The 26,919-nt window shown below is 37.2% G+C and overlaps 3 protein-coding genes across 5 annotated transcripts; all 3 read right to left on the bottom strand.

The window, feature by feature from the left end:
• Positions 1-702: 702 nt before the first annotated feature.
• LOC109016511 (plasma membrane ATPase 1-like) lies at positions 703-13,250 on the bottom strand. The gene is made up of 22 exons (XM_018998923.2): positions 13,191-13,250; positions 13,001-13,079; positions 12,417-12,536; positions 12,206-12,307; positions 6,899-7,036; positions 6,609-6,743; positions 6,335-6,514; positions 5,990-6,196; positions 5,726-5,845; positions 5,434-5,553; positions 4,945-5,067; positions 4,750-4,854; positions 4,518-4,662; positions 3,784-3,948; positions 3,468-3,706; positions 3,331-3,363; positions 3,161-3,242; positions 2,916-3,076; positions 2,356-2,526; positions 1,400-1,582; positions 1,003-1,181; positions 703-844 (listed from the first exon to the last, which is right to left on the bottom strand). Exons 2-22 carry the CDS (start codon positions 13,052-13,054, stop codon positions 748-750), a joined length of 2,859 nt encoding a protein of 952 aa, XP_018854468.2. The 5' UTR covers positions 13,055-13,079; positions 13,191-13,250; the 3' UTR covers positions 703-747.
• Positions 13,251-15,677: 2,427 nt separating this feature from the next.
• On the bottom strand, positions 15,678-20,588 carry LOC109016548 (ranBP2-type zinc finger protein At1g67325-like). The gene is made up of 7 exons (XM_018998949.2): positions 20,409-20,588; positions 20,170-20,218; positions 19,546-19,658; positions 18,151-18,343; positions 17,124-17,234; positions 16,710-16,822; positions 15,678-15,981 (listed from the first exon to the last, which is right to left on the bottom strand). Exons 1-7 carry the CDS (start codon positions 20,421-20,423, stop codon positions 15,847-15,849), a joined length of 729 nt encoding a protein of 242 aa, XP_018854494.1. The 5' UTR covers positions 20,424-20,588; the 3' UTR covers positions 15,678-15,846.
• Positions 20,589-21,468: 880 nt separating this feature from the next.
• Positions 21,469-24,517, bottom strand: LOC109016560. Of its 3 annotated transcripts, none has more exons than XM_018998959.2 (4): positions 24,045-24,517; positions 23,736-23,856; positions 23,129-23,419; positions 21,469-22,335 (listed from the first exon to the last, which is right to left on the bottom strand). In XM_018998959.2, exons 1-4 carry the CDS (start codon positions 24,050-24,052, stop codon positions 21,745-21,747), a joined length of 1,011 nt encoding a protein of 336 aa, XP_018854504.1. In that variant the 5' UTR covers positions 24,053-24,517; the 3' UTR covers positions 21,469-21,744. The 3 variants fall into 3 exon arrangements, with proteins under 3 accessions (XP_018854504.1, XP_018854513.1, XP_018854517.1); XM_018998968.2 differs by having other exon boundaries at positions 24,050-24,516; XM_018998972.2 differs by lacking the exon at positions 23,736-23,856 and having other exon boundaries at positions 24,050-24,517.
• Between the last annotated feature and the right edge of the window lie 2,402 nt (positions 24,518-26,919).

Below are 26,919 nucleotides of genomic sequence, written 5' to 3'. Positions count from 1 at the left end.
AATAATTTTTTCATATTATTTTTCTTTTAATTTTTTGCCCCAGAATCAAAAAATCAACAAAAAAATTTATAAATATAAATATTTTTATAGTAATTAATATGACAAAATTCGACATGAGTATGATGTTTGTTGTGTTGATATACAAAATTATAAATTTAACTACTTATAAATCTATTTATTTTTTTAAAAAAATTACATTACTTATAAGTTGGTGAGCAAACTTATCATTTACAATAGGATTAGAAAACTCACAAATTTTAATAAATATATATTTTATATAAATTGAAAGTCGTCTTTTATATGTATTTGATGTATCTTTTTTATCTCCTATCGTAAGCAAGCATATGCGTTAGGCAACATCAAACTCCCCTTTGACACTCAATAAATCTTTCCACAAAGCTTTTTTTTTTTTTTTTTTTGGTGATGAAATTACGTCCGACTTTACAATGTATGCTCAGGTATGTGATGCTCATCGGTTCATGGCAAAACAAGCAATGTCATCACATAACAATATAGACCTTTTTTTTCAATGGAATAAAGGATAATTGATGAAAATCTGGCTTTCACAACAGCCTTATTTGATCAAGTCTTTATAAAATGTTTCCTCTCCTAATAGAAACCTAGAAAGGATTACAGTAGAAGTGAAGAAAGAACATAATCAAACATCGATCAATGCTAATTAACACCCTGCCTCCTTCATGAAACTGAACTCGGGACTGCAGAAATGAGAGGACTCACCGCAACCAATTAGACAGTGTAGTGCTGGTTCATGGCATCAATGTCTAGACCCCTCAGCTTGGCAAATGACTCAACCTTGCCTTTCAGAGTGTGAAGCTCCCTCAACCTGCAACAAGAAAAATGAATTGAAATTGAACCAATTCATTAAGAAAATAATGCTAAGGGGTTCCCTTCTAGAGAAAAAGGGCAACCAAGGCTAATTGGATGTATATGCATGACTTGAAATGGTGGACACAGGGTCTTGTGAGTTTCAGAAAGACTAACCTTGCAATCTCTGCACGCCTTTTAGCTTCTTCTGCCATGAGACTGATGTCCCTAAAAGTGCTCCTTTCAGAAAACTTTTTGGTTTCAGCAGACTGGAGGCCATGTAGTGTTCGCTGCTCGGCCGCCCATGCAGCCTCACGAGCTTCCCTACCAAAGTCCTTTTTGCTGGTAAATGCAGTCTGTTAAATACACAAGCAGGTGGCCATATTAGTATTTGTTCTGAAGCACTAGCAATCACGAGAGAGTCAGGATATTAAGACATCATCATTGATACGGAATTAAGGAAGAATTTCATTCAGTAAGAAGTTTAGGAATAATTTTTGGATAAACTCATGATATTTGAAAAGTTCTACAGTGTAATTGAGAGTCATCATAGGTAAACTGCTGTTTCACTTACTCTTCTGTCTACCACCAGATCCCACGCACGTCCACTTAATGCATATCGGACAGCAAATTTTAAGGGATCGAGCAAGAAATAAGTCACAATACTGTATAACCAAATGGCACCTGTCCAACCCCAACCAATGCTTTCTATTCCTGCGAAACCCCAATTTGCAGTGGCAGATATTGCTGTAGCAACCTGCAAAGATGAGTCTTAAGATTCTTCTGATCGACATTTTCGAAGGAATATAAAACTTATGAAGCAAGGCAGTGAAAAAGGTGTCAATGTACACAGGGCTTGAGCCCCCCCTTCCCTCTCTGTGATTGAAAATTTTTAGTGCGTTGGGATGGAAGATTGATCCACTTCCCCATTCCGTTTTGAAAAATGATAGTCTAAATACAGAAGAAAAGAAAAAGGTAATTGAAAGGCTTCTATTAACTATTGGAACTTGATGGGTATACTCCTATATCGCCTGCAGCACCAGCATTTCATGCTCCAATTGTCCAAGAGCTAAAAAAGTGGACACACTTGAATTCAATATGATCACAACAATATCTTGAATCGTTAAAATTGCATGGGGGATGCATAAATGTGAACTGTAAATTAGAAGTTGATAAGACTGGGTGGAGAGATCAAGATTGATATTGAGAGTATAAATGAGGAACATTTCCCACCTTGAATTGTTAAAACTTCAGATAGTCTCAGAATAAATCAGAATTATTATATTATATGCACAGAAAATAAGGTATAACTTAATAAAAGAATGTATCATCGGAGTTGGGATTCAAGCATGTTTTCCACTTGAAAAAAAGTAAATGGACTTTACCCTGTGGCCTAAAAAGAATCCATATCCCGCCTCTCTGTATGTAGCAGAACGAGCATGTTTCTTTCTACCAACTACATATATTTTGAAAAACAACAAAATCTTATAGTTCTCTACCATGTTTTTTTTGTAAGTTAAAATTCTGTACCAGTTGAGCAATAACAAAGGCAGTAACAAGCAAAAGTCCGGGTCGTTCCATGAAAGACCAGCTCCTGGAGCGAGTCACAAATATTAATGCCTGGCTAATGATGCTGATTTGAAGATACAAAGCAGATGCCATCGTCTTAGGCGTATCGAGGTGCTTCAAATGGAAATTTTTCTGCAAGAAGAAAGGTATAAGATAGATCGTGAAATTATATGCAAAAAAATCCTATCTAAAATCTTCTGTGGGCGCACAAATAAGAAAAAAACAATGAGAATGTGAAAGACCACATATAAAATCTGATACAGATTTTGCCCACCATAAGACTTTTAGTATGATCAATGAGATCATGCCATTTCTTAACCTTAGAACAACTTCTGAGAGAGAAGTCATAATAATCCCGACTCCCAAAACTGTAGCAGTAGATGCAAATTCATAGGGCCAGCTTTTTCCACTCCTCAACTAGTGGCTCAGTGTATATAATTCAGAATATTTTTATTTGGGTTCCAACAAGAAAGTTATGCAAGATATGAAGTGAATACGATGTACCAAAGGAGGGAATTTACCGTAAAGAAGTCGGTTCTAAAAGCTGCCTTGAAGAATACGACAGTCATTAGAGCCAGGTAACTACCCAGAAAAATCCCAGTTGCGAAAATTTCACTGAGCTTCCAACTGTCGGGAACTGGAGAAGGCTTGACCCTGTCTTTTGATATGGTCATGATGGTACCTGGAAGCAGACTAACAGTCACATAACAAGCGTAATAAAGGACATTATGTGACAGAAAGATGAAGAAGTTAAAAGTCAGCTAACCATCATTAAGAATGGCGATGACAAGAACCATGAAAGGAGGGAAGTCAAATTTCCAGATGATATTCAGCAACGTAAAACCTAGCTGTTATACAAAACCAGCTGCAAATGAGACAAACTAACAGTGGGATGCACTCAAGAAATTTTCATACACATTAGAAGGAAAGCCTTACCACAATACGTATGGTGATAGACACAGCATATATCTGGATGAAGGGGGGATAAAGAGTCTTGGAATTAGTTACACAAGTAAGGCTTATACCAAGACTTCGATTATTTCTTGATTTTTTGAAGTAAAACTTTAAATTACCGTGTAGTTTTTCATTCTTTGGAAGATTGCACGGCTTGTTAACACGGCACTGATGATCACACTCAACCCCGGTTCAGTTAGAACAATATCTGAGGCACTACGGGCAGCATCTGTGGAATCTGCCACAGCAATTCCTATGTCTGCTATCTTCAAGGCAGGTGCATCATTTACTCCATCACCAGTCATTCCACAAATGTGCTTTCTAGCTTGTAATTTCTTCACAATCTCATATTTATGTTCTGAAGGAGAAAATGTGATTAGAAAGTTCGTGGAAATCAGTTTAAAGGACTCATTCAATCATAACCACCAGACTAACCTGGAAAGACGCCAGCAAAACCATCAGCTTTCTCAATGAGCTCATCTATAGAGAAAGCAGCAACTGCATCATCCTTGGTATCACCAAGAAGAGAGGAAGAGGGATACATGTTTGTGCCCATACCAAGCCGTCTTCCTGTTTCCTTGGCAATTGCAAGCTGGTCACCTGCAGGAATTATAATAGGGTGACCTCACCATGCAGATGCACGAAAGGTTTAATTTTTTTTACGTAGCAATACTTAATTGCATGTGTTATGCATAAATACATATGCGTCGTAATATCTCTTTGATTGCACTTCATATTTGAGTCAATTTTCACATGTAGAGTTCTGAAAATTTCACAAATTTGATCAGTTCTCTCTCCCTCTCTGCCAGCTCTTGATCCCTAAACCTCCATCTTCCTTTGTCAAAAGAGACTCTACCACCAATGCTATGAGAGGGCCAGTTCCATCTCTTCAGTTTTATTTTCTATTTAAGTGCTGCACATTCTGTTTTCCGTTATCCATTATATGGATCGTCTCTACGTTAATGTTAATATCAAAACCCACATCTTCACATCCTACGTAGAAGACACAACAGATTCTATAACCGGAGACACTTGTGGTATGCTATGAAGAAGGTTGACTGATAAGAAACACTTTTTTTTTTTTTTTTTTGCCTGCAATTTGTAAGTGGGATTGTTATGAATTTTTCGTATGCCAAAGGTCCAAATTAAAGAAGGTTACCGGCACATACCTGTGATCATTTTAACGCTTACACCGAGGTCCAAAGCTCTTCTAATTGTTTCAGCACTATCATGGCGAGGAGGGTCAAAAAGAGGAAGTAGGCCAACAAACTCCCAGGGGCCACCAGGACTGTCTTTGGTACCCGCAGGTACTTCCTATTGAAAAAGAAACCAGATTTCTCATAAATTAACGGAAAGGAACGTGTTTACAAGAAAATGAAGAGACCTTGAGAGACTGATAACCTGACGGGCAACACCAAGGGAACGTAGTCCACGTTCTGCAAACTTGTCAATCATTGTATGCACCTTCCGTGCAATTTCTGATTTATTATAGGCCAGATTGAGAATCTACATGGCATGTGTGCAAAAGAGTTCAGAGCTTGGGGATACGCATTCAGGTTAAGAGCTCATTTGAAAATCTAGAGTTATATGTTCTACCTGCTCTGGTGCACCTTTGCTGACTCTCTGCATTTTACCAGCACCATCGATGTACGTAAGTGCAGTCCTTTTGTCAGTTGGATTGAATGGTAGGAAGTGTACTTCTTCGATTCCAGCTCGGGCCTTAGTTTTTTTAATAAAAAATAAGATACAATTATAGAATAGATTCAGCTTAATTCAAGGTAATAAGCAAGAAATCGTGAAAAGACAATTTTGCGGAAATTCCTAGAATTGGGTTTCACAGCCAAACATATGATAATTCATATGATTTTGTCCAACATGTTGTAACATATACCAAAAACAATGCAAGACTTCCGGAGCCATTTGAAGACAATAGTGGAAACAACCAAACGCAGGTAATGACATTGGAAGAGAGACTAGAAGCAGCTTTATATCCTTGGCCTTGGGTTGAACACACGCAACACCACAAACAGAAACATTACCCGTAAAGAAAGTCCTTAATTTATAAGTACTTATCCAATACAATACCTCTTTAGGGTCCGCTAACATTGAAACAATTGCAGTATCAATGGCATCTTGATTCTCTAACCTTGATGCCCTTGCAGCCATAAGTACAACCATATCCTTGTCAACACCTTTGGGAAAAACCTGTAATGACATGAATGATGTAAGAATTCCTTAAAAGCAAACACAAATAGCATTTCACAATTAAAATGTGATCCAACTTTCATTATGTTAGTTTCTACTTGGAAGCTCCCTACATTACCAGTTGCTATGCCATGCAGACTTAGAGAAAGATAAGAGGGACCAAGAGTATAACCTCAATCATATTTTTATCCACTGTAAGCTTGTTAAGTGTCAGTGTGCCTGTTTTGTCACTGCATAGCACATCCATTCCAGCCATTTCCTCAATAGCTGTCATTCTCTTTGTTATGGCACCCTGTACAAGACATAGATGCCCATTGCTCAAGAATATTCAGAATTGAAACCCATTTAACTCTTTCATATTCACCATCAGGATTATGTCCTTTATGACTGTCGTAAAATTCCAATCAATATAGAGTGTGGTAGTGGCTTCACAAACCTGCTGTGATAAACGATGTGAACCAATGGCCATTGTAACAGAAAGAACAGTTGGCATTGCGATTGGGATACCTCCAATTAGAAGGACAAGTAGGTTATCGATTCCAATACGGTACTTCCTGTGGTCAATCGCATATATCTTAATGATTTCAATAACCATCCCAACAGCGATCGAACAAATGCAGAAGTTTCCGATTGCAGTTAAAACCTGAAAATATAATTTAAATTTAACAATTAGATAGCGTTGAGACATGACCATGCATGACAATGTTAATTGTTAATGATTTGGAAAATGTCTTCAGAAAGTGATTAAAACATTCTGATGTTTTGGATTGGCTTTATGGACCTGCTGGAAATGCCCAACATGTGTGGTGTTTTCCACAAGGTGAGCTGCCTTCCCAAAGAAAGTGTGAACGCCAGTTGCAATAACAACAGCTTCAATTTCACCTTGCTTGCATGTTGAACCTGAGTAAACCCCATCACCAGGATTCTTTGTAACTGGAAGAGATTCCCCAGTAAGTGCAGACTGCAAGTGACAAAGAAATATATTTACCATTTATATCCTATTATATATGTACCAGTAAGCTCTTTTATCTGTTTTTTTTTTTGCAAATATTGACCTGATCAATTTTCAAAGGATCTCCTTCAAGAAGGCGTGCGTCAGCAGGAACAATGTCACCAAGTTTGATACTGATTATATCTCCAGGAACCAGCACTGAAGCATCTTCTTCACTCCATTTTCCATCGCGCAGTACCTAATCAAGAATCATCAGAAGTCAAAACAAAATGGAAACAAGATAAGATGTGTCAGACATAATGGAAAACCAGTAACCAGGTAGAACTATTTTCTGATGGCAAGATGGAAATGTCAATGTCTTGAACTAAGGATATCAACTGCAAAGGGAAGGACCTTTGCTTTTGGGGCCAACCGTGCCATAAGAGCAGCTGCTGCATTGCCAGCATTGTTTTCCTCTATGAAACTGATTGTAGAATTGATAAACAGTAAGACCAGGATGCCGATGAAATCAGGATAATCTGTTTTGTTACCCTGCACAAATAAGGTTTTTTCAACAGTGTCTCAAACTAATAAACTGAAGAAACAAATTTAAGACTCCATGATTTCACCATTATAAATTACTAATACCGAAGCCAAGAATCTGTAGGCGTGAGTCATGTAATGTAGGCGTGAGTCTTGTAATTAGCTGCTATGATTTAGGAATCCTTCGCTTAAGGATCAAACATGATTTTAGCCTTAGATGTTGTACAGACGTAAATAGCTTCCTAAAATAGCTTCATGTATTTGCTATATCTTGTACTCTGCTTTTACGGAATAAAATAAGAAAGTGTTACGTTTGACATGGTATCAGAGCATGATCTTGGGTTCCTTGTTTCTTGAACAGGCAGGGGTCCAAATTATTGCTCGGCATCCATGGCTGACTCCAGTGAAACTATTCTCGATAATCTGACATAAAAAATGACAGAGGTCTTGACAAGGGCTCAAACCTCCTCATTACCCACAGCTGATTCCCCGCTGGTTCCAATCAGCATCAAGTTGGATGGTTCCAACTATGGTTTATAAGTTGTTGAGATGTACATCTCTGGAAAAGATAAACTGGGATATATCAATGGAGACTACCTCCACCACCAGAAACTGACCCCTCCTTCCGTAGGTGGTGCACTAAGAATGCCATGGTGAAAGGATGGCTGATCAACTCAATGGACTACTCCTTGGTCGTGAATTTTATTCGCTACCCAACGGCTAAGCAGGTATGGGATACTGCTGCCATAACATTTTTTGATGGAACTGACACCTCGCAAGTATACGATCTCAAACGTCGTATATCTCGCATGAAACAAGCAGGTGGATCTATAGAAAAATACTATAACAATTTACAGGGTGTGTGGCGAAAAATCGACTTTCGTCGTCCGAACCCAATGGAATGTGCAAAAGACATCCAAAGCTACAACTCAATTCTACAGGAGGAGTGAGTGTACACCTTCCTTGATGGACTAGATGACCACCTGGATCATGTTCGAAGTGATGTTCTACACATGAAACCTTTCCCTTCCATTGAGCAAGCGTATGCTCACGTCCAAAGGGAAGATCTCCGCCAATCAATGATTGTCTCGGGAGCAGAGGCAGTGGCTAGTGGTGTTGTTATGGCCATCAAAGGCGTGAAATCTGGTCAGGCCCAACCTTTGCTAAAGTCTGGATCATACTCATGATCTAAGGGTCATTCTGATGGAAATAAGTGCACTCACTGTGGGAGTACAAGACATACTAGGGACACCTGTTTCAAACTACATGGCTACTCGGATTGGTGGCATGAATTACAAGCATGCAAGAAACGTGATACTCCTGCAATTGAAGATGTCCCAGGTCGAGCAGCAGTGGCTACTGCTGATCCTCACTTATCCCTTATTCCTGTAGCCGAACATCCCACTCCAAGCCCGGATCAAGGTAATTATGGTCAAGCTTTTTGTACCTCGACTGCTCGGAATGATGGTGCCTGGATTATTGACTTCGGGGCTACGGACCATATGACATTTGATCCGAATGACTTCTCTAACGCAAATGTGCCAAGGAGGACCTGCATTGCCAATGCCAATGGGGCAACTTACCCAGTCACGGGGGCTGGAGCCGTGCCTCTATCCCCTTATCTCTCTTTAGCTCACACGCTTCTTGTTCCATCTCTCTCTAATAAGCTGATGTCTGTGAGTCAAGTTACTGAAGAACTTAATTGTGTAGTACTGATATACTCTACTTTTTGTCTTCTCTAGGATGTTCTCAGCAATGAGATTATTGGGCGTGGTACTAAGAGGGGGGGACTGTATTACTTGGATGACTTCAGCCTAAGCCGAGCATATCACACGCACCAACAACCCAGTAGTCAAGAACGGCAAATTTGGCTTTGGCATAGGCGCTTGGGACAACCCTCCTTTGGCTACCTCCGGCACCTACTCCCAGCCTTATTTTCCAGTTTGCAGGCTATAGATTTTAAATGTAATACATGTATCAAGGCTAAAAGCCAACGCATTTCTTACCCAATTAGCTTGAATAAAACTAATACTCCTTTTGCCTTGATCACTCGGATGTATGGAGACCATCTTCGATAACTATTGCCGTTGGTTACCGTTGGTTTGTAATTTTTGTTGACGATTGCACTCGGATGACATGGCTTTATCAGCTGAAAACCAAAGCTGAAGTTTTCACTGTTTTTCAAGCATTTCATGCCATGATTCAGACTCAATTATCTTTCAAGATAAAAATTCTTCGTTCCAATAATGGTGGCGAATTCATCAACCAAAAATTTCAGGCCTACTTCCAATAGCATGGTCTCCTCCATGAAACCTCATGCTCCTAGACACCACAACAAAATTGTGTCACCGAGAGAAAAAATAGACACATTCTGGAAACTTCCCGCGCTTTACTCCTTGGAGCAATGGTGCCGACTTGCCATTGGGGAGATGCTGTGGCTATAGCCGTTTACTTAATCAACCGTATGCCTTCTAAAATTCTACACTTTAAAACTCCCTTACAGGTTCTCTCTACTCATATATCCCTCCCTTCCATATTGATGCTTCCTCCTAGAATTTTCGGTTGTGTTGCCTTTGTTCACCTCCACAAGAATCAGCGTACCAAATTGGATCCTTGTGCTGTTAGGTGCTTATTTTTGGGATATGGTTCACATAAAAAAGGCTTCCGGTGCTATGATCCCACTACCAACCGAACGTATATCACCATGGATGTCACTTTCCTTGAGTTCGAGAATTTTTATTCTTCACTGGTACCCAATTCTTCCCTTCAGAGGGAGACTCATGGAGAAGAGCCGAAGTGGTTGATGGCTCCTGTGGGTGAGTATAGAACTGAGAATAGAGGGGTTGAACTGCACGATGCATCACCACCAGAAAATGAACATGCAGAACGTGTAGAATTAAATGAGGAACCAGGACATGAAGAGGCCGAAAATGAACATAATGCAGAATTGAGAAATGAAGAACCAGAAAATGAAGGAAATGAAGAGGCCAAAAATGGAGAACCGGTAGATACAGAGTCCTCTCAGTCCCTCACTTCTCAGTACTCGAAGACCTCACTCCTCCTAAGAACGTCCCTGAGGTACGTACCACCCCTACACCGTTACATGCTAATACTCTTGATACTCCTTCTGGTTATGTATTGCCTTTTAGACACAATTGTGGGAAACCACCGACTAGATACTCTCCAGATGAGGAAGAAAGAAAGTCCAAGTACCCAATTGCAAATTATGTTTCTACTCAGGGTCTGTCCAAGCCTCTCAAGACCTTCACTCAAACACTGTCATCCTGTCATATTCCCAGAAATGTAGAGGAGGCATTATCTAATCCAAAGTGGGCACAAGCAATGCAAGAAGAACTAGAAGCCTTAAAGAAAAATAATACTTGGAAGTTGGTCCCATTACCCGAAGGGAAAAAAATAGTGGGGTGCAAATGGGTGTTCTCTATAAAATACAAGGTTGATGGATTGATTGATCGATACAAGGCGAGACTTGTGGCAAAGGGTTTCACTCAAACGTATGGCATAAACTATTCAGAAACCTTCTCACCAGTAGCCAAACTGAATACTATTAGAGTCTTATTGTCTCTTGTAGCAAATTTGGACTGGCCACTACATCAACTCGATGTGAAGAATGCTTTCCTTCACGGCGACATTGAAGAAGAGGTGTACATGGACATTCCACCGGGATATACAGGCTCTACTAAGACCAAAATTGTTTGTAAACTGGAGAGGGCATTGTATGGACTAAAACAGTCACCGCGAGCGTGGTTTGGCCGGTTTAGTTCAGCTATGAGGAAGTATGGCTATCACCAAAGTAACTCTGACCATACACTCTTCCTGAAACATAGACAAAGCAAGGTGACAGCATTAATAGTCTATGTTGACGATATGATAATTACAGGGGATGATGCCGAAGAGGTCTTGAGACTACAAGAACAGTTATCTACTGAATTTGAAATGAAGATTTGGGAGGACTTAAATATTTTCTGGGAATAGAAGTAGCGAGGTCAGAAAGGGGCATATTTCTATCTAAACGGAAATATATACCAGACTTATTGACTGAAGTGGGATTACTAGAGTGTAGACCCATGGATACGCCGATTGTGCAAAACCATAAGCTTGGGGAATACTCGGATCAGACACCAGCCGACAAGGTGAGGTATCAAAGAATAGTAGAGAAGCTTATCTACTTATCTCACACTCATCCAGACATTGCTTATGCCGTGAGTGTGGTAAGCCAATTTATGCATAGTCCGAGTGAAGACCATATGGGTGCCGTAATTCGAATCCTCCGCTATCTAAAGTCATCACCAAGAAAAGGACTAATGTTCTCTAAGAATGATCATCTGAATATTGAAGGGTACACAGATGCGGATTGGGCAGGGAATATCTTGGATAGAAAGTCTACCTCAGGCTACTTTACATTCGTGGGAGGGAATTTAGTTACATGGAGGAGTAAAAAGCAGAAGGTAGTGGCATTGTCCAGTGCTGAAGCTGAGTTTCGAGGCATGACAAAAGGTTTGTGTGAACTTCTTTGGCTTAGAAGTCTGCTAACAGAGGTTGGTTTTCCTCCGGGTTCTGCGATGAATTTATTCTGTGATAACAAGGCTGCCATTGACATATCTCACAACCCAATTCAACACGATCGCACCAAGCATGTGGAGGTGGATCGACATTTCATCAAACAAAACCTGAAAGAGAAGGTTATTCAGTTCCCTTACGTTAAATCTAAAGATCAGTTGGCAGACATTCTTACTAAGGCAGTTTCTAGTAGAAGCTTCTATGAATCACTTGACAAGTTGGGTGTTAGAGATATCTACGCACCAACTTAAGAGGGAGTGTAGGCGTGAGTCATGTAATGTAGGCGTGAGTCTTGTAATTAGCTGCTATGATTTAGGAATCCCTTCGCTTAAGGGTCAAACATGATTTTAGCCTTAGATGTTGTACAGACGTAAATAGCTTCCTAAAATAGCTTTATGTATTTGCTATATCTTGTACTCTGCTTTTACGGAATAAAATAAGAAAGTGTTACGTTTGACAGAATCTTCAAGAAAAATTAAGTCTAGTCATATTTGCTAATTAATTTTTTTCAGGTCATAGGTTCAGTGACATGTAGCTAACCGTACTAGGAAAAAAAAAGAGTAAATAAAGAAGAAAAGTTAAAGAGTCATTTAGATTTACCGGCCCTCCATGTGCAAGTGCAATGGCCATGATAGCTGCAGCTTCCATGACCCATGACAAAGGATTCCACATAAAGCCTAAAAACTTCAGTAGCTTGCTTTCCTAGAGAGCAGGATGGAAGAACCAATCAATGAGGCAAACAGAGCAAGAAATAATGAAAAAATAAAAATTGAGTGGAAATTAGATTAAAACCCAATATTGCTTTTCTAACCTTTTTCTCCTCAAGTTTGTTGTATCCAAATAAATCCAGTCGTTCTTGAAGTGAATCGGATGCCAAACCATCCCTTGTACATTTAAGATGCTCAAAAACTTCTTCAAGGGGTATATTTTCCTTCATAAAGCAACTTCCGATTTAGCATGTATTGTTTTGTCCCATACAAATAATATGGTGGTGGAAGTTTCTAATTTACATTTACATCCATAAATCTCATTTCCTTCCTGTTTGGAAAAATTCAATTATGACTCTGATGCCATCTTTAATCAATAAAAGACCCGAGTTCTGTTGATTTTGCATGGATATTTCAATCTGACAGTACTTCAACCAAAAAGAAAGGCTGTTTGCGGTAGAAACAAACTATATCCAACCAAGAACATCAACTTGGGTCACTAAACTTGTACATCTGACTATGAAGCCAACAAGAGTACTCAAATGAATATATCTGTCTCCATAAACAATTAAACATCCGCACACACATATATATCAAGCATCCAGACATTTTCATTAATCATCACTAAGATAAGTTGGGCATGCTGTAAAATGATTAAAAAGAGTCTATAGAGAATTTAAGCACAAACCAGATCAACGGCTTCCTGGATAACAGCATCAAGGGAAAGTGACTTCTCAACCATGTTGGATTTCCTGCAAGTTTCGGACCTTGAACATAGAACGAATTAACGTTAGCTATTAATCTGGTATTCAATATACACCAAATATCTCATGATCAATGGGAACACAAATCCATAAAATGAAATAGAAAATCTGCACCTGTTGAATGAATCTTAACGATCCCAATTCCTCAACAAAAAAGAAGCCTTCAAATATCTCTCCCACACATGATCCAATTAACCTTCCAAGCCCGCTGAACAAGTTGGATAGATTACTCAAAGAATAGTACGAAAGTAATGGTATTTGTAGATGTACTTGCACTGCCTATCAACGTCAGTGCGAATTGGACAAAGTAGCAAAGTGAGAATCAAGACAGAAGAAGACGAAAGCTGGAATGCTGGAGAAAAAGGTGGGATGGTTTGCTTTGTAATTATGCCAGCTGCTAGAAGACGACCCCATTGGCTTGTAAGCATCGCCGTCCAGCGTCTGCTTCAGATGTAGTAACCGAAGCTCACTCAAATAAAGATACACAAGTCTTTTCAAATGGTAGTTTAACTTTGCCGCCATGTTCTTTTCACCCCCATGCAACGTTCATCCGTACAGCATACGGTTTATATTTTATAAATATAACAGCTAATAAGAGATCAGTACTGGACGAAATATATTGTTTTTAGAGGAAAATTTTGTTTTTCCTCTAAATGATTTTTATGAATATTTAATGTATTATATTTTAAATGATTTTTTCTTAATATAATTAAAATATTAAAAAGATTAGAGAATATAATTAATTGTACAAAAAGTGACAATATTGATCATTTTTAAACGTAAACTTTTCAATTTCTATCATTACATGATGCAGAGAATAAATTCTGCCGTCAATTTTGTTGGTGAAATCTAAGTTATGGAGGGAGTAAAGATTGATTCTCTGAAAATATAGAATACCATTTGAACTGTCGTACGTTAAAAACTACGTACGTCGTTGTCAACATTTTATTTCTTATGTTGTCTATTATTTTTTTTTTTTTATTTAGGTGATATTTGGATACAGAAACACTCTTAAATATTTATCTCATCTCATCATTATAATTTTTTTAAATTCTCATATTTTATTCAACTCAATTATTTAAAATTATCTTATCTCATTATTCAAACCAGCCTTTAATTTTTTCAGAGATAAATACACGTCGTGTCCTCAAATTATTAGGATTTTGCATTTTTACTCAAAACTAATAAAACTGACATCTTCTATATACCCTCAAATTTAAAAAAAAAAAAAAAAAAACTTTACACACTCATTTGATTATGACCATTAAGATTAAAAGGTGCAATGCTTCAATTTCTTTTATAATTCAGTATATAAATGCATAAATTTTAATAATTTGAGGATACAAAGTATATTTTATCCAAATTTAATTTTATTTCAACGTGAGGAGGAGCTACAAAGAAAGCTTTGGGTTGAACGTGCTTGTAGTGATTTTCACCCATAGATTTCACGGAAGGAAAATGCTAAGTGAACCGATTGTACATTTTATTTATTTATATATATATATATATATATATATATATTTAAAAACACAAACACACATACAAAATGTACAATCGGTGCACACCATGCCATCGGTCTCTATAAAGGAACACCCTTCACGGAATTGAGGGTGTTACATTATAGAAGTCGTTTCATTTGAAAATAAAAATATATAATGAGATGGACTTCTGCATCAACGTGCATTGTAAGGTTAAAATTGTGGGAAGGAAAAGACTGCATGCCTCATTTTTTTTAAGCAAAACAAAACAAAAAAGAGCTTTCTGTCGACAGGCAATAGTCGGTTTCTCTAAACTAGCAAGTTTCGAAAACCCCAACATATTTATAATAAAATTTGGATATCTCTAAGCCAAAACATGATTCTTGGATAGAGGTAGTGGTCGGCTTGTGTTGTTGTTGGCTGGCTATCGTACTTTGATCAATGATCACTACTAGGCTTGCAAGCATGCGATGGAGAGAGGGAATTAATGCAGCTGTAAGCCTGTAATTGGGGATGGGGTGGGGCCAAAAGATCCTACTCTGCACTAAACTACATATGTAAACAATGCAATACTAGTCCAGTATTCTTTATATTATTATTATTATGAGACGTGTTTTATTATCTTACAAAATCCAGCAATGGTTCTCTATGGTTTCAACAACCAATTATAAAACCTCGTTTTGGCAACCAACCACAATGCTAGCAGCCTCCTAGGCCTCATCATCTTAAATTTTAATCCTTTTAAGGAACATGGAGGCAATACCCAAGACAAAAAACAATTATACAGCTCTTTAGAAACACATTTTATAATAAATTAATATGATAGTATCATTTCATAAAATATATATTTTTTTTAATTTGAGTTTCATATATATTTTTTTTTTTATAAATAAAGTAGTAAAAATTATAAAAAGTTGTATCGTATATCATTACTACCCGAAAAATATATTATGAATAAGAATATTTTATATCTAGTAAATTGAGTTATTATTTTGATACCTCATTCCCTTACGCAAAAGCATCAATCGATCAACTACCTAAACAAATTAATAAATTATAGTCAAATGATTGAAAAACCAATGGTGCAGATTACGAAGCACTGATTAAAAAAGAGATACAAGCAGGAAAATAGAAATTCTGGAAAATGATATATATGAATATTGTTCTTTTTTCTCATTTATGAACATGTTAAATCTTTTATCACTCTCTAATGCAAAAGAACTAATTTTTTTTTTTTTTAATACATTGAGGCAACGTGGATTTAAGCTACCCATGCACAATAAGGAAGTGATCTAGTTGCCAGAGTCTGGCTTCTCATTTCCACAATCCTTTCGGTTGCAAACAGTTCGAAAGGGATAGTTTAGATTGCCACATTTGTCACATGTCCAGCTGCCTTCGGGGGCACCGGTCTTTGACTGGTTTGGGCCCTGCAAAGGAGTGGTGAGCAAGTTCAAACAAACTTACAAAGGGTGATGAGTTATTAATCACGAGAACACCATCATGTGCATCACAATGTCAGTGCAAACTTAGCCGCATGATAAAAACTGAAAAATATCATCGACTTCAAAGACAGTATAACTTCTGTAAATGAAATCACTTGTTACGGCAAAACCGCTACCTTCAAAGACAATGTAACTTCTTAAAATGGCAAGTGCTACGAGGATAAATTATGAACTGTGTGGCTACGGACATAAAAGTCCGTCTCGCAGTTGTTCAAAATATGGTTCCAAGGACTCTTCACGCAGTCATCCTTATTGGTTCAACAGGCATCGTTTAAGCAGCATGCTTCTATATTGGTGAAGAATGTTAGCAAGTTAAAATTTATACTGACACACCATCCTGCCATTTATATGATAATCATGAAGTCCATAGCTACTTTTATAGATCGTATCAAGGCAATATACAGTTATTACCTCCTTTCTTTAAATTAAACATGAACCAACCTTAAAAGTGAAAATATCCGACACCAATTGGGCCTCTGCTTGATGAATGTTCGGGTCATTCTATCCTCATTGTAATTATGAACTAGAGTATTGGCGATGTACATACTTATTCAACTAATTTTAGAAAACAATTTTTTTGTCCAAAGATGTATATTTCAATGTCGACCTTCAGAATATCAAACAATGAACAAGTCCATAGAGAAACCACTTACAGGAGAAGGTCTTGGTGCCCCGCATTTCTTGATGTTGCAATTGGTTCTAAAGGCAAAGTTAACATTCTCACATTTGGGACAAATCCAATCCCCTTCATGTAAACCATCTGGCCCTGCATGTACAAACAGGTACAGCATGCAAATTATATTTGCATGTGGCACTTGGTTGACTCAAAAAATAAACGCAATATAGCATCATATAGACCCCTTTGATACTGGACGTCTCACCCACTATGATTTATTGCAAAACCAAAAACATTAACACGAACTAATAGAATCCAAGAATACTGTATAAAATTTCCAATAAACCATAATGAAACATGTTCAAATAGAAATCATGATTAATGATATTAGAATTACAGCGGGATAAGAAAATCTCCCACAAAAGATTAAAATACAAAATGATGGAAATACCTCCGCGGCGTTTACGAGAAGCAGGATTATCAGGTATTACTCCTGCCCATGGAGGTCCCTGAAAGCCAAATCCGTATCCATTGGCAGCAGGCCCTGAGCCATAGCCCATGCCTGAATCATCAAAATAACGACCAGTTATGTACACAGACAAAACAAAATGTTAAATATGCATGACTCAAACTTACACAAGATGCCATTGAGCACAGAACATTTTTTTGAGCTCCACCTGCATCTAGCCCCAAACCAAAATTCTGCTTGACTAATGCATTATGCTGCTGCCAGTATTTTGGACAGGTCATTGCAATAGCCAGATCACTTACACAATACTGCACCCTAGTGCTGGCATGAGAAATCCCACACCTGGCCCATCCCCTCTAGCTCACCTCCATATACACCATAAGGGGTGGTGATGGTGGATGAGCCAATTAGTCGATAGTATTTGTGGCAAAACATACTTCTTTCTATTCTTGCATAAAGTCATTTGATGTGTATTTGTACCAGCATAATTGAGCCGGCACTTCGATATTTCCTCATGATTACATGCTGTCTTGAAGTGCAATGACCCAGCAGAAGCGCTAGTCACATCTGCACTATAATTCCAAAAGGCTTAGTCATTTTGAAACTTCCCTAGACGCGCTTATCAAGTAAAATTCCACCAGTAAGTAGCCAGCATGAGACTCAGCACCCATTACTGCTTTTTATAACTTACCCATTCTATGGAGTCTTTCATTTTCCTAATGTATAACTGGGGTGTTGTATGAACTATGAAGTATCATTTATACATAAAAACAATTCTTCATGCACCTCTTTCTTTTCAAATTAATAGCATTTTATGCCGTAAACCCTTGTATCTGCTAGTAGTTACATCTATGCCAAATGTTTTTTTATCGGTACATCTATGCCAAATGTTTCCAATCATTTCTTTGTGCTTCCACTGACAGTTCAAACTTTCCTCCACTTTCATGTTTCTACATGTTGTATCAACCATTTATTTTGAATGATTTGAAAATCACAAGAGAAAGAGTACCTCCATAAGCTCCAGGTGGAAATGTAGGCATGGGACCATATGGTCCATGAGCACTTGCAGGGACACCATAGTCATAACGCATCCCAGAATGTGGTATGGGGGATCCATACCTACCAGACAACCCATAGGGCAAAGGAGGAGCCCCAACACCTCCAAAATAAAATGGAGTGTTATAAGGGCTATATGGAGCAGGCTGCAGGAAAAAAAATGAAATATTATACATGTACATCAAAATAAAAGTAAGATGAAATTTCAGATGCAAAAATTTTTTATTAGAAAAATCCCAGATTACTTATAAAAAATATATTATGATGACATTAACTTTTATCAGGTAAAGTGGGCCGCCAATGGCCTCATATCTGGTAACCATAGCAATGGTGTGAAGGATAAGTTCTTGACATCATACTTTAAAATCCACTATACAAACTATACAAAAATATGGCGCATTTGTGTATAAGTTCTTCACATAGTTCATCGTTGCAGTGAATTGAGCAAACCAAAACTTTGGTTTAAACTTCACCAGAATAAAGTAGTCAAAACCAGAAGTATCAGAGCCAAAGATAATCAGCAAGTCAAAAACCTAAAGGAATACATGTAACTTTCAAAGCACTCAAACTCCTATCGGATCCATCCTACTTCATTTTATTTAAGAAAATAGCAAGTTAAAATACACGAACTCCTATTGAGTCTATCATTCTATTTTATTAAAAGATCAAATATTTGCAAGGATTCATCTATAATCAAAAGCTCAGCCTATTTTATTGTAACCATGAACTTTAATCTCCCCAAGCGTGAGCATAACTTGCTGCCAATAGTTTGGTTTGTGCATTCTCTCAAATACCCATCAATTTAAAATCCAAGACAATCACAGTCTAAAAAAATGAAAGATCCCTAGCAAGTTGAAAGGGTGATATTACTCACAGGTCACATGATTTTTGCTTCTTCTTTGTTCTTTTTCTTGGCAAAAATGATTGTTGATTTCTTTTTTAGTACCAACATATTTTCCATGCACCCAAGAAAAACAACAAAAAAGAAACGTTCTTTCATGTGCAGACCAGAAAACTCTATCTGAACAACAGGTTTTCTGACATTCATCTAACAAAAGTAAAGTATTATGACGGATTTTTCATGTCAGTTTACTCAATGTAAAAATGTTTTGGCCCCTTTGATGTCTATACTATAGCTTGCATAACCAACAACACAAACCCTAATGCCTTAAAGGACCATTAGTAAAACCTAAAAACGCCCAATCTTTAACCTGTAGTTTTTACACTACCAAATCCTTGCACTTTGAGTGCTTCGGTTCCTCAGCCACAAGAAAGCATTACCTCACATTTGCTGCTTCAAAAGTAATTTTTTTTTAAAGTGACAAACAAATATAATCCAGCAGCTTACTGGAGTGACAGGTGGTCGAGGAGCACTGCATTTTTCACGATTGCAAACAACTCTAAACCCAAAGTTGACGTTTCCACACTTGGGACAGGTCCAGTCTCCCTCACTTCGTGAAGCTGGTACACATTAAGTATGATAATTACAATCTATAAAATTAGAAAAGAGAAATTACATTAACAACAGACAACTGTTTGTGGATAGCTGTATAAAAATCACTGGTAGCCTCAAAGGAAGCTATAACCGATAAACTGGCTTTGTTTACTGAAGTAGAAGGAAAAAAAAGAAATACTAAGTGAATTAAGTTTTGATTATTCTAGAACCTTAAGGTTAAGTAACTAAAGGAAACCACTAGTGTATATTATCTTCAGTCAAACCATGATGTACACATCATCTAAATCAAAATAAAACCTCTAGTCGAACTATTGAATAACTAATTTCTTCATCCTCGGCATCATCAGTCATTTTCGAAACACATGATTTACACCAGAGTGAAAGATTGAGAAGGAAAGCATGCAAGAGGGTTTCCAAAAAGGTAGTGAATCCCAGCACGCCCACTACCAGAAAATGCCTTAAAATTGAAATTTGTACTAGAAGCAATAAAACGGAACCCCCATTGGTTAAACTTACCGTCATTACGAGACCTCTTCGATCCGAACGGACCCCGATTATTATCAACCTATGCAATAGAAACACGGTGAAGAAAAAAATACATATAAATAAAAAGGCAAAGGCATCATGTACGAAAGAGATGTTGGTTGAGGAGAGAAGATAAAAAAAGAGCTTAAACGGGGTTTAACCGAATATATCGAAACATATATACGCACATACATGTATATATACCCAGTCTCCTAAAGAAGACTACTCACCTTCGTAGAAGCCATTGAAGCAATTCAGCAAATTGACTTGCGCGTCTTGGAGAGAGAGAGAGCTAAATCTGTGACTGTGAAGTCGCCGCTGTCTTATTCTTGGGGGGAAAAGGGGGACTTTCTCAGTAAAGTTCTGTTTGGCTGCAGGGGGAACCAGTCTCATGCGGTGATTAGGGTTTAATGCCAAACTCCCTGGGGAATAAGGGGTCCAACTTGACTTGGGTCGGGTTGGGTGAGGGTGAAGCATGACAATGATGACATACATTATCCATACTAAAATTTGGAATAATGCTACGTATAATTGTAAAATGTGGAAATGTCATAAAATTATTTTAAAAAATAAATTATTAAAAATTTAATTTTTTTTAATTATCTTATATTTATTTACTTTTTTCAATTTCACTTTTTTTCAAATAGATTATATAGGATTTAAACATTATGATTGTAAATATCATTTCTTTTAAAATTTAAATGTATTTATTAAGGGGCGTTATAAATTAAATGACTTTCTTATCAATTTATTTTAAAGAATTAAAATAATGGATAATTAAACGGATATGAATAATTATCCATATATATATATATATATATATTATATGTATTGCAAAAAACTAAGTATACTTTAATATGTCTTTCTCCATTTAAACGTTTTACTTTTCTTGTCAAGATTTCCCGAAATATATGTCCATTTTTTAACTTTCTATATTACTATCACTGTTAAGAAAATAAAACAAGGTTTTTATCGAAAGAGAAATTATTTATATAATTTTAAAGTATGCAAGCGTACATAATCCTTCTGAAAAATTGAACAAATTTAAAATCCACATGAAAAAAATACATTTTTTAACAATGAGCCATATTTTTTTTCAAATAAAATATACAAGACTTTCACATCCTAAAACTGTATTTAACAATACTCTTTATTTCCTTTTCCATGATCATACTATTTAGAGCTATCGATACAAGCCGGAATAATTTTAATGAACAGTTAAATTGTTCAAAAAGAAAACATAAGAATGCTCAAAATTTCAAAATCAACTGGAAAATTACATTTTACATCATCAAACTAACAACCAAAACAATCAATTTCCATCTGGGAATCACAATGAAACTAATTTTATACACTTCAGAGTAGACCTATGCATACTCATAGTTTGAAACCGAGGAACCCAGCAATATCCGGGATATCACCTACTATTATCCAGGCAAAAATAAAGCTTCTAGGGATACAAATTGAACTACTTGTTTCGCAAATTTCCATCAGGATGCTGTAGTTAGAACCATAATCCAGTCCACTAAGCCTTAATTTCCATACATACCAATTGCATAGCACTTCTTAACTAACGTTCAACTTTTCAATTATTTCAAAATGCATCTGCATATTGGGTGGCCTGTCGGCACAATAAAATCTCTCACAGACCTGTAATTTTCCTCCACTCCTCCGAGCTGCAGATTCAAGCATATGAACCAATTTATCCTTCTCAGTGCGTATCCAATTGCGCCTACTGTCACACCATTGCCTAGGAGTTCCATGGAGAAGAAAACGAATGCCTTTAGCTCCTTGGGTGACGCGTTTGTATATTCTCTCAATCACAGCATGATCAGTGAGATATGCACCAGATGAATTTAAACCAACATCCACGTAATGAACCTCAGTGATACTGTTTAGAAGGGTTTCTTCCATATCGGGAATGATTTTAATTGCTTCTGAGAAATTGGAACACTGACCACCTCTTGACTGTTCTTCAGTGTAAGATTTATTCCCCGTAAGCATGACATCTGAGGAGCTAAGCTCAGTAATCAATTGGTTAATTACAGTACCACCCTTGCTAAACCCAAGTATGAGTGTTTTCGGTTGAGAGAAATGTAGTGCAGGTACATTAGTTGGGTGTTGTTCTCCCTCTATCCTTGAAATTACATTCTTTACCTGCCACGGCCAACAAAAAAAATCAAATGATGGTAACCATTAAATCTTAGGCGTCTGTTAGGGTAAACAGACGCAGAAGAGTCTCCAGATTAGTTCACAAGGATATGCTGTTGTTATCAAGTTCAATGGAACAAGAGAAACCATTCACACTACTTGTGAATGGTTAACACCAAAACGTAATGAACAATAGGTGCAGCCTTTATTCATCAATAGGATTATTATCCACAAATTGTTTTAGCGTAGATACATCTTGCTTTTGTTATGGGATCTTCTATATCTATGATAATTTCTTTTTGATAAGTAAATATCTATGATAATAAGCACACAAAATCTATAACCTTTCAAAAGTATGCTACAAGTTATTTTCCCCGTATAAAACCAATATGTTAACTGTAATTTCCTATATGTGACAAAATTCACGAAAGACCTCATTGTTAAAAGATGGTAACACTTTCTTCTCTCTGTACAAACCCAATATTAATTTTTGAGCCACAGAGTGAGAATCCAATGCAAGATTCGATCAGTTATCATTTAAGAATTCATTCAGTGCTTAGGAGGAGAAGTACTTGGAAACAGTTTGGAAGAACTTATCAAAAAAAAAAAATAGTTTGGAAGACTCCAAGCATTTCTTCATCTCAAACTAGTAAGCATTTACATTACTAAACTTGATTAACTTTAAAAGGTGAAATCCATACACAACATTAGGAAGCCACAATTCAGGAAACAGGCCAGACACATCAAATACATTAATAATATATCACAATGACAAAAGACAATTGATCACCACAAGTACCTCTTTAAGGCAATTTGACAAGAGTGAGATGGTCGACCTAGATGCTGGGAATCCAAGTGGGCTATATGATTTTGGCTCTCCCCATCGATTCACAGATGGAATAAAATCTTTATAGACAGCAAAAGGCCCATTAAAAATAGAAGACTCGAAGACCCAAGCATTGACTGAAGTTCCGAATTTTGAAACCAGAAGTCCAGCTATTGTCTTTGGATCTGACAGCCTCTCGATCACTGAATTCCCAGTCCCTTCAACACGATCTCCATTAAAAAATATGGCGTTTGCAGAAGGCACCTGCAAAGAACAACCAGAGTTTGATTTTGTTTTGGAATTCAGGGTAGGCTAAACCAACCAGGTCACGAACGCATTGAGCAAAAGGCCGAGTTCGCGGCCTTGCGGCCTTGAAAAGAAAATGATATGCTTTAATGAAAAGAAAATTGGAAAAAAAAAAAAAAAAAAAGTGATTCAAGATTAGGATTTTAAGGGTAATAGGAAGGAGAAGCCCTGAATACAATACTAAATATGTAAAAAGGCTCCTTAATTTTCTTCTGTGAGAGATAAAAAAGCGATCCCACTAGCTCTTTACGAGAGTTGAGTGAACAGAACTTACGGCTAATGTTTTGGAAGTAGGCGAGAGGCACAGAGACGCTGCAACTCTATAGTAAGGGCCGCTGTCAGAGCACAATGGAACCTTTAAAACTCCACACCAACGATCCATGAATTTATGAACTCTACAGAAATATTAAGGATCGAACTTTAGAAACGAGAATCCTCAAAGATTCTCCCCCAAAACTTGGGGAATTAGCTACAGAATATTTGATCGAAAATTGAGGAAAGTTGGATATTGTTTTTATATTTTAACTAGCTGACGGTTCCAATTTAAAAGGCAGTCATTGAGATTGAAAACTTGGGAAATGACCTCACCATAATTCTGTGTAAACTCGCTTTCCCTCCTGTGCACCACTATCGACGGCAAAGCAGCGTATAAGTCATGAAAAAACCCCGTGCGCGGGCGCGTCAACTCGTGTTTTCCTCATCCGGCCCGACAAGCTTAACGTACATCAGATTATTAAAATCATCAAGTAAGATCGTAGGGTACAAACCCAACATAAACATTCTTGTTGGCCTGGGTATTTTGGCAAACAACTCAAGTGCATTCCGAGTTTTCACGTGACAGAGGAAGGCAGGTACTAAATTCATGAAAGATTAACAAAGCAGTGCATGGCATACGAACAACGCCGGCGTGCGCGTGCAGGAGGGAGGGAGAGAGAGATTACATTAAGCGATGATGAGAATTGGATAAATCGGTGCGCACGCCACGTACACTCAGTTCCGAAGACAGATTCCAACAGCTTCGCGAGCGAAAAGGAGAGTTTGTGAGTTGCGTCCTGTGAATCGACGTGCTTGAATTGGATCTGGGCTTCTAGATCTTGAGACCCATTAGATCGGCCTCTCCCAAGACCCAACCCAATCAATTTATTCATTTATTTTAGAGAGATAACCCGACCCAATTTTTTTGTCTGAAAACACCCTCTCATAATTTTTTTTTTTTTTTTTAAAAAAAAAAATACGGTTACTAAGAAAATTATAAACCTTAATCATGTATTGTCAAATATGAACGGCATTGTGCTACAATATAAGTTCAATTTTTTCTAATTTAATGTTAGACAATTTTTAATCAATCAGCATAATTAAAAAACTTCATTGTCCTGAGAGAATTGTCTTGAATCAATTTAATTTTTTTAAAACTAAGCAATCATAATATATATATATATATATATTAAAACTAAGCAATCATAATATACATGTTAAATAGTTATAAGATACAAGAGTCAAAATAGCATATATCCGGCTAATAACAAGGTTGTAAGTACTAAACTTTCTATCTGCATGGCTAATAACCTTAATAACAATAAAAGTACTATTTATATATCGGATTATTTAGTATAGATTTTGATATACATCGCATACTATTCCTTCACAAAAGTTATTATATATCAATGAAGAGGATGTGACGTCTCTATATAGCTCTGGCTAGGCATATATAACCACCTCTAACCTCATCTGTATGGGTACTCGTGCACGTTATATATATGCCAAAAGTACTTATATATAATATAACATCGCTACCAAAACTATAAGAACAAAAAATTGCATAATCCCACAGCCTCTCTTTTAGTTTTTTTGCAATCCCAAAGCTTATCCAAGCTAAGGCTATTTGCTTGCAGGAAACCAAGTGACATTTCAAAGCGAAGAAGTGGCCATAATTATATAGAAAAACAATACTCTATCCGCTCTATTTAACACTTTCATTTGACCGTTTACTTTTTTTTTTTTTTTTAATAATTAAAAAAATGATTTTAAATATATTATTTTTTAAATATATTTAAATATGTAAAAAAAAATTTATGATGAACTGTAAGCCTGTCAAAATGAGACGGCATAGTAGCCGCACCCAATTATATATGTAACTAAACTCCAACTAGTTGCAATATATGATGTACCTACTGACCCACGTATTCTTTCATCCAAGAGTATATTTACCACATCCGCTCGATCGACCCTTTCACCTGCATCGAACAGACTCAAACTAAAAATATTTGTACTCAGTCCTTTCCAAGTGTCCAACACGAAAAAAGAAGAATAAAGGGTCCGAGGGGCAAAATACACTAGGCCCTAAATGATTTTCAAAACCCAGCTTATTAAGGAACCATTATTAGAAGATAAAAAAGAGAGAGAAAGGAAATAAAGAATAGATAAAGAAAGAAATAGATAATGTGTCAGAAGAGAAAATCAGTGATTTGACATAAAGTAAATAGAAGTGACATAAAATAAAGGGGCAGAAGATCATAAAAGGAACAGGTGCCTATGATTTCAGAGACTTTTTGGAAGGGTTGGAGGGATTTTTGGGCCAGGCTTCTTGGAGATTTCTTCTTCGACTACTTCTTCAACCTCGAGATAGAGAGCTTTAGAGAGAATATTTTATTCAACAAGTAGATCTCTAAATCTCATTGTACAATAAAAAATTAGAGGCTATTAGAGACTGTAAACAATCTCTCCTCCTCAAACCCTCGTAGACATAGGTTTAGTGTCGAACCACGTAAATTTGTGTATCTATCTCTCCTTATTTTTTTTACATTTAAATATTATTTATCGCCATGAACATACGCATGAACACCTTACAGCCGCATCAAATCATTGATGGGGGCACACACCTCACTGATCAATGTTGGTAGTTATAACCATGATTCAGTTCATGACGAGGCCGAGCGAGGCCATCACATTTGGGCAAGTGGAGTCGTCTCTGGCCCCCTGCCCCGCCTATCTCATTGCAGGGGGTGACCCTTCGACAGAATGCCGTAAAGGCGTCGAAACTATCAAGGCAAGCTGTCCAAACACTGCCGAAAAGCGGGAAGCATGCGAGTGTGTAAAGCAAGCTGCCATTCGCTTACCCAATTTGAAGGACGACTTGGCTGTGGATCATCTCCCTAACAAGTGTAAGGTTCAAATGGACATTCCAATCTCCCGTACCACCAAGTACTGTAACACATAAATCTCTCAATCTCCTGCATTCTGCACGTACACGATTGACAAAAATTGCATTGCAAACTAATGCACGATGTTTAACAGTTCTGCTACATGCAATCGGGGGTGGGAAACCTCTGGGGATTCGGCTGACGTGCCAAGATTAAAAACAAAAAACAAAAAATCGACTGAAACATAAGGTGAGCTTCGTCTGCTGCCTTGATTCTTTCAGCTGCAACCTAGGCTTTCTCTTCCTTTCTCACGAAGGT

Source organism: Juglans regia, chromosome 14 (genome assembly GCF_001411555.2).
Source record: "Juglans regia cultivar Chandler chromosome 14, Walnut 2.0, whole genome shotgun sequence".
Taxonomy (NCBI): Eukaryota; Viridiplantae; Streptophyta; class Magnoliopsida; order Fagales; family Juglandaceae; genus Juglans; species Juglans regia.
The sequence above is the reverse complement of the archived record's forward strand: the minus strand, read 5'-3'. Positions and strand labels throughout refer to the sequence as shown.

What these genes read in the sequence shown, in the direction of transcription:
- LOC109016511 (XM_018998923.2), bottom strand. Translation starts at nt 13,054, where the DNA reads ATGGTTGAGAAGTCACTTTCCCTTGATGCTGTTATCCAGGAAGCCGTT. An exon ending in ATCCTTTGAAAATTGATCAG is followed by an intron (nt 6,515 to 6,608) that starts GTCAATATTTGC and finishes TGTCACTTGCAG; the next exon opens with TCTGCACTTACTGGGGAATC. An exon ending in CCCTTGGTGTTGCCCGTCAG is followed by an intron (nt 4,663 to 4,749) that starts GTTATCAGTCTC and finishes CTTTTTCAATAG; the next exon opens with GAAGTACCTGCGGGTACCAA.
- LOC109016548 (XM_018998949.2), bottom strand. An exon ending in TTCTCGTAAACGCCGCGGAG is followed by an intron (nt 16,823 to 17,123) that starts GTATTTCCATCA and finishes TTGTACATGCAG; the next exon opens with GGCCAGATGGTTTACATGAA. An exon ending in GGGCACCAAGACCTTCTCCT is followed by an intron (nt 15,982 to 16,709) that starts GTAAGTGGTTTC and finishes ACTCCTTTGCAG; the next exon opens with GGCCCAAACCAGTCAAAGAC.
- LOC109016560 (XM_018998959.2), bottom strand. An exon ending in CTACTTCCAAAACATTAGCC is followed by an intron (nt 23,420 to 23,735) that starts GTAAGTTCTGTT and finishes TGTTCTTTGCAG; the next exon opens with GTGCCTTCTGCAAACGCCAT. An exon ending in TGTCAAATTGCCTTAAAGAG is followed by an intron (nt 22,336 to 23,128) that starts GTACTTGTGGTG and finishes TGGCCGTGGCAG; the next exon opens with GTAAAGAATGTAATTTCAAG.